This window comes from Zalophus californianus, chromosome 3 (genome assembly GCF_009762305.2).
Source record: "Zalophus californianus isolate mZalCal1 chromosome 3, mZalCal1.pri.v2, whole genome shotgun sequence".
NCBI lineage: Eukaryota > Metazoa > Chordata > Mammalia > Carnivora > Otariidae > Zalophus > Zalophus californianus.
Window position 1 is genome coordinate 187,901,043 of NC_045597.1, and position 13,840 is coordinate 187,914,882.

At 46.2% G+C, this 13,840-nt stretch overlaps 1 protein-coding gene across 3 annotated transcripts in view; it reads left to right on the plus strand.

Moving 5' to 3' along the window:
• EFHD1 (EF-hand domain family member D1) overlaps positions 1 to 12,003 on the plus strand; it is a 43,409-nt gene extending 31,406 nt beyond the window's left edge. For 2 of the 3 annotated variants that reach the window (XM_027591296.1, XM_027591298.1), the window contains exons 3-4: positions 1,380 to 1,514; positions 10,702 to 12,003. In XM_027591296.1, the coding sequence (XP_027447097.1) occupies positions 1,380 to 1,514; positions 10,702 to 10,836 (270 nt within the window). In that variant the 3' untranslated portion in view covers positions 10,837 to 12,003. The remainder of the gene's footprint in view (positions 1 to 1,379; positions 1,515 to 10,701) is intronic. The other variant, XM_027591297.1, reaches the window with a different exon arrangement.
• The last annotated feature ends 1,837 nt before the right edge of the window (positions 12,004 to 13,840 follow it).

Consider the following 13,840-nt stretch of genomic DNA (forward strand, 5'->3'; position numbering starts at 1 on the left):
TAAAAATATATTTGGGGGGGGGCCCGGGCATCTATCCTTTGGAGGCTTTAGTACAAATTGGCTTTAAAGATGAATGCATTCAGGAAAAAAAAAGATTAATGCATTCAGGCCACACTTTGGAATCTGGAGGAAGAAGGTGGATTATTCCATAAGTGGTGTGGGGATTGCTAACTAAGCATTTGGAAGAAAATAGGGTTAATGATCAACCTCACAGGATAGATCAGAATAAATTTCAAAGATTAAATATTTACACGTTTAACAAAAAACGGGATCACAAAAGCAATAGACAAAAACATAGGTGATTGTTTCTGTAACCTTGGTGGCAAGAAAGGTTTTTCTCAGCGTAACCCTGGTGCACTGGGGAGAGAGAAGGAAAAGACTGATAATTTATATAAAATTTTTGAAAGTCAAAAATGATCATAAATACGATGAAAAGGTAAGTGATAGCTGAAGTATTTGAAACATACCAGGTTCTATAAAGATCTCTTAGAAAACACCTGTGAGGGGATGTCTGGGTGGCTCAGTTGGTTAAGCGTCTGCTTTCGGCTCAGGTCATGATCCCTGGGTCCTGGGACTGAGCCCCGCGTCCGGCTCCCTGCTCAGTAGGGAGCCTGCTTCTCCCTCTCCCTCTGCTGCTCCCCCTGCTTGGGCTCTCTCTTTGTCACAAATAAATAAATAAATAAAAAGTTACTAAAAATGAAAAAGAAAAAGAAAAGAAGAACACTTGTGAGGGGTGCCTGGCTGGCTCAGTCGGTAGAGCATGTGACTCTTGATCTCAGGGTTGTGAGTTCTAACCCAACATTGGATGTAGACATTACTTAAAAAATAAAATCTTTAAAAGAAAACACTAGCAAAAGTAAGCAATCTAATGCAAAAATGGGACACAAACAGAAAATATGGATGATTAAAAAAACATCGAGATTATTTAATTTTAAGAAAGTAGTTCATGTAGGTCTATTGGATTGTTTTCTTTCGTGGCCAAAAACTAGGACATTGCCAAGTTTTTGCTTTTATAGACAATGCTTCTTAAACTATCGTGTAAATGTTTCTGAGGGACAGATGCCCCGGCAGTGGAATTAATGGTTGGAAAGGTGAAAGCATTTTATTTTTGGTAAATACTTCCAGAGTGCCCTCCAAAAAATTTGAATCGGTTTACATTTCCTTCCACTGGATACGAAGGTGCCCATTTCCCTACGTTCTTGTGGAAAATGGGCATGTATTTATTTTTGACAGTGTGATAAGGGAAAAATAACTGGTCCCGTGCACATATTTATACCCTTTTTCGTATTCTTGGCACTCATGACTTTCCCCTGGGCTGGCGGGGATCGCTGTGAGTCTCCGTGAGGTTGACCTGGGCTCTGATCCATCCTTCCCTGCAGTTCCTGCTCATATTCCACAAGGCCGCCGCGGGGGAGCTGGGGGAGGACAGCGGGCTGATGGCGCTGGCCAAGCTCTCCGAGATCGATGTGGCCCAGGAGGGCGTCAAAGGTGCCAAGGACTTCTTTGAAGCCAAGGTGGGTGCTTGCTTCTTGTGCAGGACCGTCCTCCCTCCCTTTACCCTGCCCAACAGGAGCTCAGTGTCTCCTTCATTCACTCGCCCAGGACAAGCAGAACAGCAATAGCTTAAGTGTGCGTATTGTGTGATTGAAGGGGGATGAGTGTGTCTGCATGCAACCTGAAAATGCGAAGCAAAATGGAAAAACGATCAGATGGTAAGTGCGTTCCATCCTGGTTTCTGATCCAAATGGGTTTGCTGGTACGAGGCTCCCGGATCGACTCTGGATCCAGACTTCCCAAAAGAACTCCTCTCTGCCCCAAGCCACAGTTGAATTACTGGAGCAGATGCCTCTACCTTTACATCTTAAGTGAACAAGTGAACAATGGGGCCAGAGGAGGGCGCCCCGGTGGCCTGCCCCCTGCTCCGATTGGAACCAGTACGTGCTCCACTGACAGTGGTTCGGGGTTGGGAAGCAATCTCCAGTGCGTGGCCCCAGAGCCCTTCTGGGTGCTTCCATTCATTCACACATTCATCCCGTCATCAAACATTTTTGGAGAGCCTCCCCCTGGCTGGGCACTGTCATATTCATCTCCACAGAGCACCCCTGCAGAAAGAGAATTCAGAGAGCCCCTCAAAGCCCCGGTCAGCCAGAGTAGTAGAGCGCAGTGGGGGAGCGCTGCCTGGGGTCAGATCCTGTCTCCTCCACTGACCCTGTTACCGCTCTGTGCCTCAGTTTTCTCATCTGTACAATGGGGGTGATAATAGGATGGCTATGAGGATTAAATGAGCTCACCTATAGAAAGTGTTTAGCAAGTGCCTGGCTCACTGTGAGCACTCCATATGTGATAGGAGCTGTTGGGACTCCCTCCCATCCCAGATGGAAGCCAGCCTCTTGGGAAGTGTTTGCTTATTCCAGGAGTGTGCCCAGAGAGACAGTGTCCCTGGCAAACATCCTGGCCACGCTGGCCCCTGAGTAGCACTGTCTCCTACATCCCCGTGATACCACTTAGAGACCATGTCAGGCATCATTCTGCCAATATGTAGACGGTGAATCATGGCGGACCCCTAACACCTGTATTCCTCCTGCCCTCATCTCAGGGTTCTCGGGACAGGCCAACCACTCATGGCACCTTCAACGCTAGCATCCTGGGTCCAATCCTGAAAGTGGTTTGGCCCTTCCTTCATGACTTAGCCTTGGTTCAACACAGTTCTGGCAATGCCAGGCACACTAAGCTCTGGAAATACAACTCCTTCACCAGGAGGTAGTAGACAAACCTTGCCTTCCCCAGGACACACATAGTCTAGGGAGGAAAACAAACTCTCAGCCTTGAAAGAGAGGGAATAGAGAGGAGGGGTGGGTGAATTCTGGAAGGATGGGTCCTCTCCATTCATTGCCCAATGAGCCAACACTTGGCGGATCTTTCATGATGCCTTGGGCAGGGGCCTAAGATTGAGACCCAAGTTTAATGTGACATTTTTTTGGGCCACTGCTGCAACTCAGCATACCATGCTCTTGTTAAAGGCTGCAAGAAGTCTCTGGGAACGATGAAGAATCTTGTAACCCAACTCTGATCCTTGCTCTGGTCTCCACCCCGTGCGCATTTCTTCAAATAACTGCCATGCCTTTTCACCACTGGGGCCTAGTGCCTGCTATTTCTCCACCTGGAATACCCAACCCAAAGGCCTCTTCCTAGAAAACTCGACTCCTTCCATGTTTAAAGAGTGGAGGGAGCAGAGTTTGGCTGCTTTTCCTGAGAAAGTCCACCCACTTCTGTGTGCTTCTACTACAAACAGAAATGGTATTATAATGTATCTGTTCGAGGGGCGCCTGGGTGGCTCGGTAGATTCTTGAGTTTGGCTCGGGTCCTGACAGGCATGGAGCCTGCTTAAGATTCTCTACCTTTCCCTCTGCCCCTCGCCTATTCTCAGACATTTTTGGTGAGAGTGCAGAAATTGTCCCAGCTTTTCAGAGAGCAGCTTGGGGCTAGCTGTGAATGCTTCGTGTCATTTACTTCTGGGATTCTGCCCCTAGGATTTTACCCCTTAGAGGCACTCATGCAAATAAACATAGACGTGTAGACAGGGATTTTATACAGCATTAACAGAGAAAAATTGGAAACAACTAGAGCTTCCATTGTCAGGGAATTGAGTCCCTGGTGGCACGCCCGCCCGTTTGCACATCCTGAAGCTATTGGAGAATGAGGTGCAGCCGCACTCGTGTGTGGACAGATGTCCAAAACAAAGGAAGCAAAACATTATGTTTGAAACCCAATTTTGTTAAATACTGAATACGACCTGGATAATTACATACCCAAGTCTTAGTAATAGCTATGACTGACTGAGGGACTTCTTTTTTATATTTTTGGAATAGTTTTATAATGTGTGTGCATGATTTTTATAAGGAGGAGAAAAGATTAAAAGAATAACAATGAAATGTTTTGAACTTGTTGTATGTCTGCCTCCTCAACCCAGACTCAAAGGCAGAGTAGGTGTGTTATCTTTGTAATTACAGAGCCTGGCTCATAATGGCCCTCACTAAATGTTTGCATGACTGACGAATGGAAGGCATCATCACGCCGATTTGGGAGAGGGCCATCAAGGAGCTGACATTTGCGACAGATGTTCAGAGATGAATGGGGATTCACCTTGTAATCAAGGGAGGGCGTTCCTGCCGTGGGAACAGCAAGCATAAAGGCTCCGAGGCACAGAGGGTAAAGAACGTTGGGAGGCTGGCCCCCGTCCACACCGGATGCAGTTGTACAGGGAGCTCTGGTCTCCCCTGAAGGTCAGGTCTCCCCAGCCTGCTAACCACCAGAATTATCTGCAGACCAGCTTCTCAGGTTCCCCTACCCGCCCCCCCCCCCCCCCCCGAGACCTACTTGGGATTTTCCAGGGTAGGGCCCAGGTACCATGGAGCTGACTGAGCTCTGCACAGCCTTGCTTGGGACACATGGCTGCCGGTGCCGGGGGCCCTTGGAGGGCCTCCACCTGAGCAGCGCTGCGTACTGGGGATGGACTGGCCTGGGGAGAAGCTGGAGTCATACTTAATGACTGCTAGCTTGGAGGTAGATAGTAAAAAAAAAAAAAATGCCACTAGGACTAGGCTTGTGGAGCTGTGTAGAGAGGGGGTGATGATATTTTAAAAAATCAAGACAGGGAAATGCCCCCCTCCACGGGAATGGTTTAAGGAGGGGGATGGTATGCCCTTTCATTTGAAAGGCACAATGGGGGCGCCTGGCTGGCTCAGTCAGAAGAGCATGTGACTTTTGATTTCAGGGTCATGAGTTTGAGCCCCACATCGGTATAGAGATTGCTTAAATAAATTAAAAAAAAAATGAAGGGCTGCAAATAGTTTCATTCGTGTTCTGCGGGACAAAACTTGGTCATACCTGGCTGCGTGGGAGAATACCAAATGCCTTTCTTCCTCGGGATCTGTGTGCCCAGCTGTAATTCTGCTGCTAGGAAGGATGGGGACGCTAGATACTGAGGGTCGTGGAATAATCTTCTTTCACTCTTGTCCGTTGCTGAACCAAGCACTGGCAAGAGCTGGAATACCATTACCCTGCCTGGGCTTTCTTCCGGAGCCCAGGGTTGGGTCCGTCTCCCCAGACCCTCGGGCCGTGTGCCAGGGGAACGTCTCGGAGGACGAGAGAAGGGAGGAAAGGAATATCCTTCATGGACGCCCGACTACACAGACCATGGGATGTGCCTTCACAAGAGACAAGTAGCACCTCAAGAATTAGAGGAGAGTGACTATGGTAGAACGCAACGGTGACTGGCCCGTGGGGAAGGATGTAAGCGGAGATACAAGGAAACCCTGGAGAAAAATGCCATTTTGGAGGACAGGAGCACTTTTAAGAAAAGCTGAAGTCAGATAAGGCCAGACTAGGGACCTTGGGTCTGGCACGCGGGTCAGCTGGAGATTTTTGAGAGACCAGGTTCCCTGTGGAGGGCAGTTGGCAGTAGGGTAAGAGTTGAGTGGGAACTGGGGAGGAACGGCCTGACTTTTCTTTTTTTTTCTTTTTTTTTTTTATAAAGTTTTTATTTATTTATTTATTTGAGAGAAAGAGAATGAGAGATAGACAGCACGAGAGGGAAGAGGGTCAGAGGGAGAAGCAGACCCCCCGCTGAGCAGGGAGCCCGATGCGGGACTCGATCCCGGGACTCCAGGATCATGACCTGAGCCGAAGGCAGTCGCTTAACCAACTGAGCCACCCAGGCGCCCCAAGAGGTAGACTTTTATAGTGGAGAACAAGGACCCCAAGTGAGGGAGTTCCAAGGACCTCTCGCCCTCTGACCTGACCAGCAATAGTGGACAGGTGGGCCTTAGGCCTATGCCTTATCTAACGCTCACACAGACACTCTGGAGGGAGGTGGTAGCATCCTGCTCTGCAGCTGAGGACATTGAGGCTTAGACAGTGGTTTGTTGGTGAATGTTCAGCAACTGGCTCTCTGAACAGAGTATGCGTGTACATATATGCCTACGTTTATTATAAATTTTAATGATATAAAGGGTAGATAGCGCACAATTTACAAATAATAAAGTATATACTACTTTAATTGTAAATTCCACATAGTCTATTGATTCTCAAAGAATGGCTCCTTGATTTTTGCTGGGCTCTGTATCTGTTGTCAGCCTATGGTTGCAACTGACAAAAGAATCTAGGTCCAACGTGAATGTTGGTTGATATTTTGTTTAAGTTAATTCATAAGAAAAAGTGAAGGGACATATGTCAGAATTTCATTCATTCCTCGATGATGTGAGCAACTTCTTCGCTGAATTTTTTTTTTAAGATTGTATTTATTTATTTGAGAGAGCATGGAGGCGGGGCAGAGGGAGAGGGAGAAGCAGACTCCCCGCGGAGCAGGGAGCCCGATGCGGGGCTCCATCCCGGGACCCCGGGATCATGACCTGAGCCGAAGGCAGACACTTCACTGACTGAGCCACCCAGGCGCCCGCTTGCCAAATGGCTAATAGTCTTCAAGTACTGGAAGAATATTCCCCGAATTTCTTTGGAGCTGTTCATAATACAAAGGGTACAGACACTACACATTTTTCAGCTTAGTCTGCATTTTTAACATTTCCCATCACTTTCTTAAGAAAAGATTGTCAGTGACACAATAAATGAAGCCCTACTTTGTAGCATTTTGTTGGGTTCCAAGGTGTAAATACTCCCATTAGTTTAGGGTTGCTTTCAAGCTTCCAACAGGATGTTGCTGAACGTGGATTTGGAGCCACAGCGCATTATTGTGTAGATTCCCACCTTAGAGATACAACTGAAACAGACAACCTCCAAAACAGAAAGAGGAAAATGTAGCAAGATAAGCAGGAAGCAATGACTTTGTAATATTTATTTCTTTTGTTTCTAATATTGAATTATAGATTTATATGATTTAACTTTTAATATAATTTTTAAAGATTTTATTTGTCAGAGAGATAGAGAACACAAGTAGGGGGAGTGGCAGGCAGAGGGGGGAGAAGCAGGTTTCCTGCTGACCAAGGAGCCCGATGAGGACCCTGGGATCGTGACCTGAGTCGAAGGCAGGTGCTTAACCGACTGAGCCACCCGGGCGTCCCTATTTTTTTTTTTTAACTTTTAATATTTAACAGCAGCTCATAAAATTCCTGAAAACCAAACAAGGAAAAAAATAAATAAAGGTGAGGAGAGGTGTCAGGGCTAGACAAAGGGACTTGGGGTCCAAATTTTCGGCCTGAGTCCAGGGATAGAGGTTGATGAGAGCCAGCATGAGCGGGCTCTACTCTAGGCAATTAAATCTGTCTTCTAGTGACTCTGATGTAGGGAGCCAGAAGAGAACTGTCTGGGACAGAGCAGGGCCTCAAGTGCCTAAGAAGTACCTGGGAAATTTCGAAAACATAATTTCCTAGTCCCTACCCCTAGGGATTCTGATTCGGAAAGAGTAAAAGCATAAGACTTTGTGGTTAATAATTGTCAGAGAGATCCTGTGTTCAGACATGGACCCCTGTGCAGTGCAGGGAGAATGTAGGAACGGATGTTACCATTTTTCATTGAGATGTGAGAATCTGCACTGTGCTACCCAAGAGGTAATGGATTGAAAACCAGAACGGACGGGATAAAAGAGCATTGTCAGAAACGGTAAATCTCAGCCACGTTGGCAGAGAAGTGGATGAGTGAACCAGAGAATACACAAGGAGACACCCAAACGTGGAAGCTCATGATGGAGAAAAGATGATGGACCCAGGAACATGCTAGTTAAAAATAGTGAGAGGTCAGAGCACCTGGCTGGTTCAGTCGACAGAACGTTGGAACTCTAGATTTCAGGGATCGAGCCCCATGTTGGACTTGGAGTCTACCTAAAATTAAAAAAAAAAAAATAGAGGTTAGGACACACTGATTTAAAATCATTAAATACTGAATGAAAGGGAATGCTTTTTTATAAATTTGAGATAATAGGTAGGCAATGTGATGAATTGTACAGGCATTTAGGTTAACTCCCCCCCCCCCAAAAAAAAACAGTTAAGCTGGGGAATTTAGGGATTAATTCTTCAATGTTACACATTTTTTTTCAATGTCACAAACTAATTCAAACATACTGAAAAAGATTCATTCTCTAAAGGCATCATGATTCTGATAACATCAAATAAAAACACATCAGAAAAAATATTAATGTAATGAATATAGCTGTGAGAATCTTAAAACATTTGAAGTTTATGTTAAGACTGCAGGGATAATTTTTAAAAATCTCATAGGTATCAAATATGAAAAATGTGATCATTTCAGTGAGATAATCTCAAAACATTTGGTAAGTTTAATACTCATTCATAGGAAGACATTTAAAAATATGAAAAAAGCGGTGCCTGGACGGAGTCGGTTAAGCGTCTGACTCTTGATCTCGGCTCACGTCTTGATCTCAGGGTCATGAGTTCAAGCATCATGTTGGGCTCCATCCATGCTGGGCGTGGAGCCTACTTTAAAAAAATAAATAGGGGCGCCTGGGTGGCTCAGTCGGTTGAGCATCGGTTGAGCATCGTACTCTTGATTTCAGCTGAGGTCATGACCTCGGGGTTGTGGGATGGGTCTGCACTGGGCTCTGTGCTGGGGGCTTGGGGTTAGGGAGTCTGCTTCCCTTCTCCCTCTGCCCCTCCTCCCCACTCATGCATGCACGCTTGCTCTTTCTCAAATAAATAAATAAATAAATTGTAAAATAAATAAATGAATAAATAAAAATGTGAAAAGAGTGTGCTTAGTTGGGGTGCCTGGGTGGCTCCGTCGTTAAGCGTCTGCCTTCGGCTCAGGCCATGATCCCGGGGTCGTGGGATCGAGTCCCGCATCGGGCTCCCTGCTCCGCGGGAAGCCTGCATCTCCCTCTCCCACTCCCCCTGCTTGTGTTCCCTCTCTCACTGTGTCTCTCTCTGTCGAATAAATAAATAAAATCTTAAAAAACAACAACAACAATGTGCTTAGTCAGCATAATGGAGAATACTTTCCTCATTAATATCAAGGCATTCCTTAAGCAGTAATATTAAATAATGCAGTGCAGGTGCGGGAATAAAATTAGTGGAACAAGATAGAAAATAGTAAAAACAGACCTTCTTCATGTGGGAATTTAGTACATGAAGAAGATAATTTTCAAATCAGTGGAAAAATAATGGGCTACTCAATAAAAGGGTGTTGAGAAAATTGGCTCTCCACTTAGGAAAATGAAGTAAAATCCTTCTATTGTATATATTCCTTCACTAACATACAGTGTGGGTGAATTTAAGAGCTGAATGGGAATATAAAACTAGAAAAATATGAGAGGAAAATGGGTTTAGAGCCCTGGGATATAGAAGACCTTAAACATGACAGAAGAGAGAAAAGCCATGGGGCGCCTGGCTGGCTCAGTTGGTAGAGCATGTGACTCTTGTTCTCTGGGTCTTGAGCCGTGAGTTCAAGCCCCGCCTTGGGCGTGGAGCCTACTTAGAGAGAGAGAAAGAAGCCAGAATGGATGGTTGAAGATTTTGATTACATCAAAATTTAAATATTCCCATGGCCTCAGATACCGTGAAGTTAGACAAGCAAAAGACTAAATAACTGAGAAATATGTAACGGGACTAAGTCTAAATTTCTAAAGAATGGAGAAGTGGGAAACCCCAGGGAAATGGCTAATTCAGCAAAAAGGATATAAAAGAAGATGCCAGGTTTGTGGGTTTTTTTCCCTATCAGATTGGCAAACAGGAGAAAGATTACTGATAAACGTTGGCGAGGCTGTGGGGAAATGAGTGCTCACATTCCATGACGGTGGGGGTGTAAAGTGGAACAGCTACTTCGGAGAGCAATTTGGCAATCTTTACTAAAATAACGTGCAGACCCAGTGGGTTTGGGAATTTTACCAAATTGATGAGACACTGAGACGGGAGAACTTGCATCGGTTCCAGAATAGAGGGTTTTAAGATGGATGTATGTGAAACGGTGTAATTACAGATAAACCAGGTTTAAAGAAATTGGCACTAAATCCCATTCACAACATCCCCCAAAACACATAATATTCAGAAGTCAATTCAGAATGATTGATATATTGTTTTTTTGTTTTTTAAGATTTTATTTATTTATTTGACAGAGAGAGAGAGAGAGAGCACAAGTAGGCAGAGTGGCAGGCAGAGGGAGAGGGAGAAGCAGGCTCTCTGCTGAGCAGGGAGCCGGACGTGGGGCTCGATCCCAGGACCCCAGGATCATGACCTGAGCCGAAGGCAGCCACTTAACCGACGACTGAGCCACCCAGGCGCCCCCAGAATGATTGATATATTGTAAAGGTATCTGTTTGCCACCGGCAGAATGGTGCAGTTGCAATCAGAATCCCAGCAGGGAGTTCATTTGGTTTGGGTTTTTGTTTTTTCCCGCTAGAATAAAACAATATTATTGTGAAATTAAAGGTTGACATAGAAGTGGGTAACAGGCAGGATATTAAACAGTGTCCCAGAAAAGAAGTGAAGTGGAAAGACCAGCCCTAGCAGGTAGAACCATGTATAACACAGTGGCAAATAAAGCGATGGCATCCTCAGTAATGAATGAAGTCAACTTCTGAAGAGGAGTCTTTGCTCTGGGGGGTGAGGGGGTCCTGCCCCGAGGCAGGACCAGCCTCCCTTGTCACATGGCCCCAGCCAACTGAGTTCTGTTAGATGGGCTGCTCCATCTCCAAGTTTTCCCCCACTCCCTCAGTCTGTTGGTTTGTTTTTGCTGCAGGTCCAAGCTTTGTCCTGTGCCAGCAAGTTTGAAGCTGAGCTAAAAGCGGAGCAAGATGAGCGGAAGCAGGAGGAAGAGAAGAGGAGGCTCCGCCAAGCGGCCTTCCGGGAGCTCAAGGCTGCTTTCAGCACATAGTCGGGCGACCTTGACCTCCATCCACACGGTGCCTCACAAATGCCCCCGAGAGAGCTGGCTGGGCATCCTCACCCCGCCACTCCCGCCCCCCAACCAGCCTCCACACCCACCACCCGATGCAAACTCCTCAGCCTCATGGGGTGGCAGGGGAGGCCCTCGTCCCTGTGTGGGAGCCCCTCCCCAGGGTCCTGGGATGAGCCAGCTGCCCCCCTTGCTTCTCTTTCCCGGCCTCCCCCTGCTGTAGCCAGATCGTGCCTCTACTTGGCATTTTGTACTTTTTCCTTGTCCCTTTGCGGTTCTGCATCAAAGAATGTTAATTTGTGCAGATATTTCTTTCTTTGATGGTCCTCAGAGGAGATAGCCGCTGGAGGGCTGTGATGTTAATGTCACCCCATTTTCTTGGGTAATTCTCTGCCCCTCTCCCCTCTGGGTCCCCTTCCCCTTTGTTTCTTATCCACCTTCCCTGTTTTCATTCTGAGCCTGGTTCTGCCAGTTGCTTTTGCTTCTTCGGTCTTTTGATGATGGTGAGGTTGAAGGCAAACCAGGCTGGACCATTGCCTGTCCCCTCTTCAACAGGGGGAGTGGCATGCTGCTGAGATGACAAAATAGTAGAAAAATAGAACATTCTGTTCCTTCCTATCACCTTTCTCTAGTCCTTGTAGCATTCCCCGTGGACCCACCCTCTTCATTACCCCCTCCATTCATGTCTTCTCATTTCAGCCTTTCCTCCTGCTCTTAAATACTGTGCTACTCACCTGTAAGAGCAAAAGAAAAATCAGAAGTGATACTAATGTGTAGAAGAATCCCTGTTAATTCTGACTATGCAAATTATATTGTAGCAGACCCCTACATTCCCAAGTGACAAATCCAGAGCTTTTCAAAACCCCCAAAGTCATGACCATCCTCATCTGGCCAGTTTCCAACTTTTGCTCCCAAGATGTTGAGCTGATGCTGTTCTACACCCAGTGCAAATTTTTATATGTTGTGCGTTCTTGGGATAGCTCGCAGATACCAGGGGTTTGCTGTATTTTTAAAAATACTTCCCAGCGTCATATTTATTACTTCTCTTTTGTAACTGCTGTCTTTACAACAGGAAAACATCTGCATTTCTACTTTACAGCTGTCTCTTTTTAAATAAACTGTGCAAATGAACTTTGCCATCACATCCATGTGCTTCTACTCTTCTTTGATTTGGGGGGATAGAGGAGAGTGTTCTTTGCAGGGGTCACATCCATCCCAGGCTCCTGACACCAGCTCCTGGAAGTAGAGTTAGGAGTGGTAACTAGAGGGTCAGCTTTCCTCAGGGGCATTCTGCGTACTGAGGTCATGTGTCAGCCGCTCACCCCCTTCCCGTCACTGAGGATTCTCTCAGCCATAGGTGAAATCTGCAGCTTAAATTCTCTTGCTTCCTAGACCCCTTGAAACTCTGATGAGGGCCAATGACCCCTCCCTCCTTCCCATATAGATTCTGGGGCATTTGGGGACCTGAGTAAGGACCTCTCTCCTGAGAGAACACCCATAGCTCCCCAGGGAGGATCGTTTCGGTTTTTGCACAAAACCAAGACCTACGATTCTTGGGCATTGTTTTTCCAGGTAGGGTCACCCTCCAACCTCCCCACCCGAGGAAGTGGACACGAAAAAGGGATGGAGACACTCTGACCATACAATCCAGGAAGCGTGCTTGGCATTTTCTCAAACAAGCTGAGAACCTCTGTCTACACAAAAACCCGCACATGAATGTTTATAGCAGCTATTTCTTACTTTCCAAAACTTGGGAGCAGCCAAGATGTTTTTCGGTAGGTGAATGGATAAACTGGTACATCTGTACAATGGAATATTAATTCAGCCATGAAAAGAAATATTAGCAATGAAAAAAAAAACTGAAAACGACAGAGGAAACTTAAAATGCATATTGCTAAGTGGAAGAAGCCAGTCTGGAAAGGTTACACACGGTATGACAAAACTATGAAAACCATGAAGTAAAAAGCCAGGGGTTTTGAGAGGGAAAGAGAGCAGGATGAATGGGTGGAACACGGGGGATTTTTAGTGGTCCTATAGTGATCCTATAGAGGTCATTATACATTGTCAAAACGCACAGAATGCACAACACTAAAAAGCATCCCCTAATGTAAACTGTGGACTTCAGTTAATAATGTATCGATATGGGCACATCAATTGTAACAAACATAGCACGCTAATGCCAGATGTTAGTAATGGGGCGGGGGCAGGGAGAGAGGTATAAGGGAAGTGTACTTTCTCCCAAGTTTTTCTGCAAATCTGAAACTGCGCTAGGGGCGCCTGGGTGGCTCAGTCGGTTAAGTGGCTGCCTTCGGCCCAGGTCATGATCTCAGGGTTCTGGGATCGAGTCCTCTGCTCAGAGGGGAGTCTGCTTCTCCCTCTGCCCTTCCTCTCACCCCACTTATTCTATCAAATAAATAAGTAAAATGTTCAAAATAAAACTGCTTTGAAAAAATAAAGTCTATGGATAAAACGAAAAATAAGCAATGGAGACAACAGTAATTACTTCAAACATCCCCTTGCCTCTCTGGACAGCTAGGCTCACGCAAGAGCTAAAAATTCGTGATTGCAAATGATAGAAAATGTAACAGAAGGGCTGAAGACAAAAAGGACAAATAATTGGATCATGTAACTGGAGACCAGGGATAGGACTTCTTAGCCCCTCGATCACAGAGTCCTTTAGATGTTGCCTCTCACCCGCAGCTCCCATCCTTCCCCTCCGTGGCCGTGGACTTCATTGGTTCTTTCTGGGTCTCTGCAATGGCCTCCTGGCTGCTTTCGCTGCCCTCATTTTGCCTGGATGGTCCACCCTGCAGTTAGGATAACATTGGTTCCTAACATCTCCCCTTCAATTTTTGCCTCCCCGCTCACCTGTCTTGTCCCATTGCTGGCCCCTCCTCCCTCTCTCCTTTCAAACCTCGCTCCAGGTACCCACGATACCTAGCAGTTCCTAGAAAGTGGGGCTCCTGATGGCTATGCACGACTG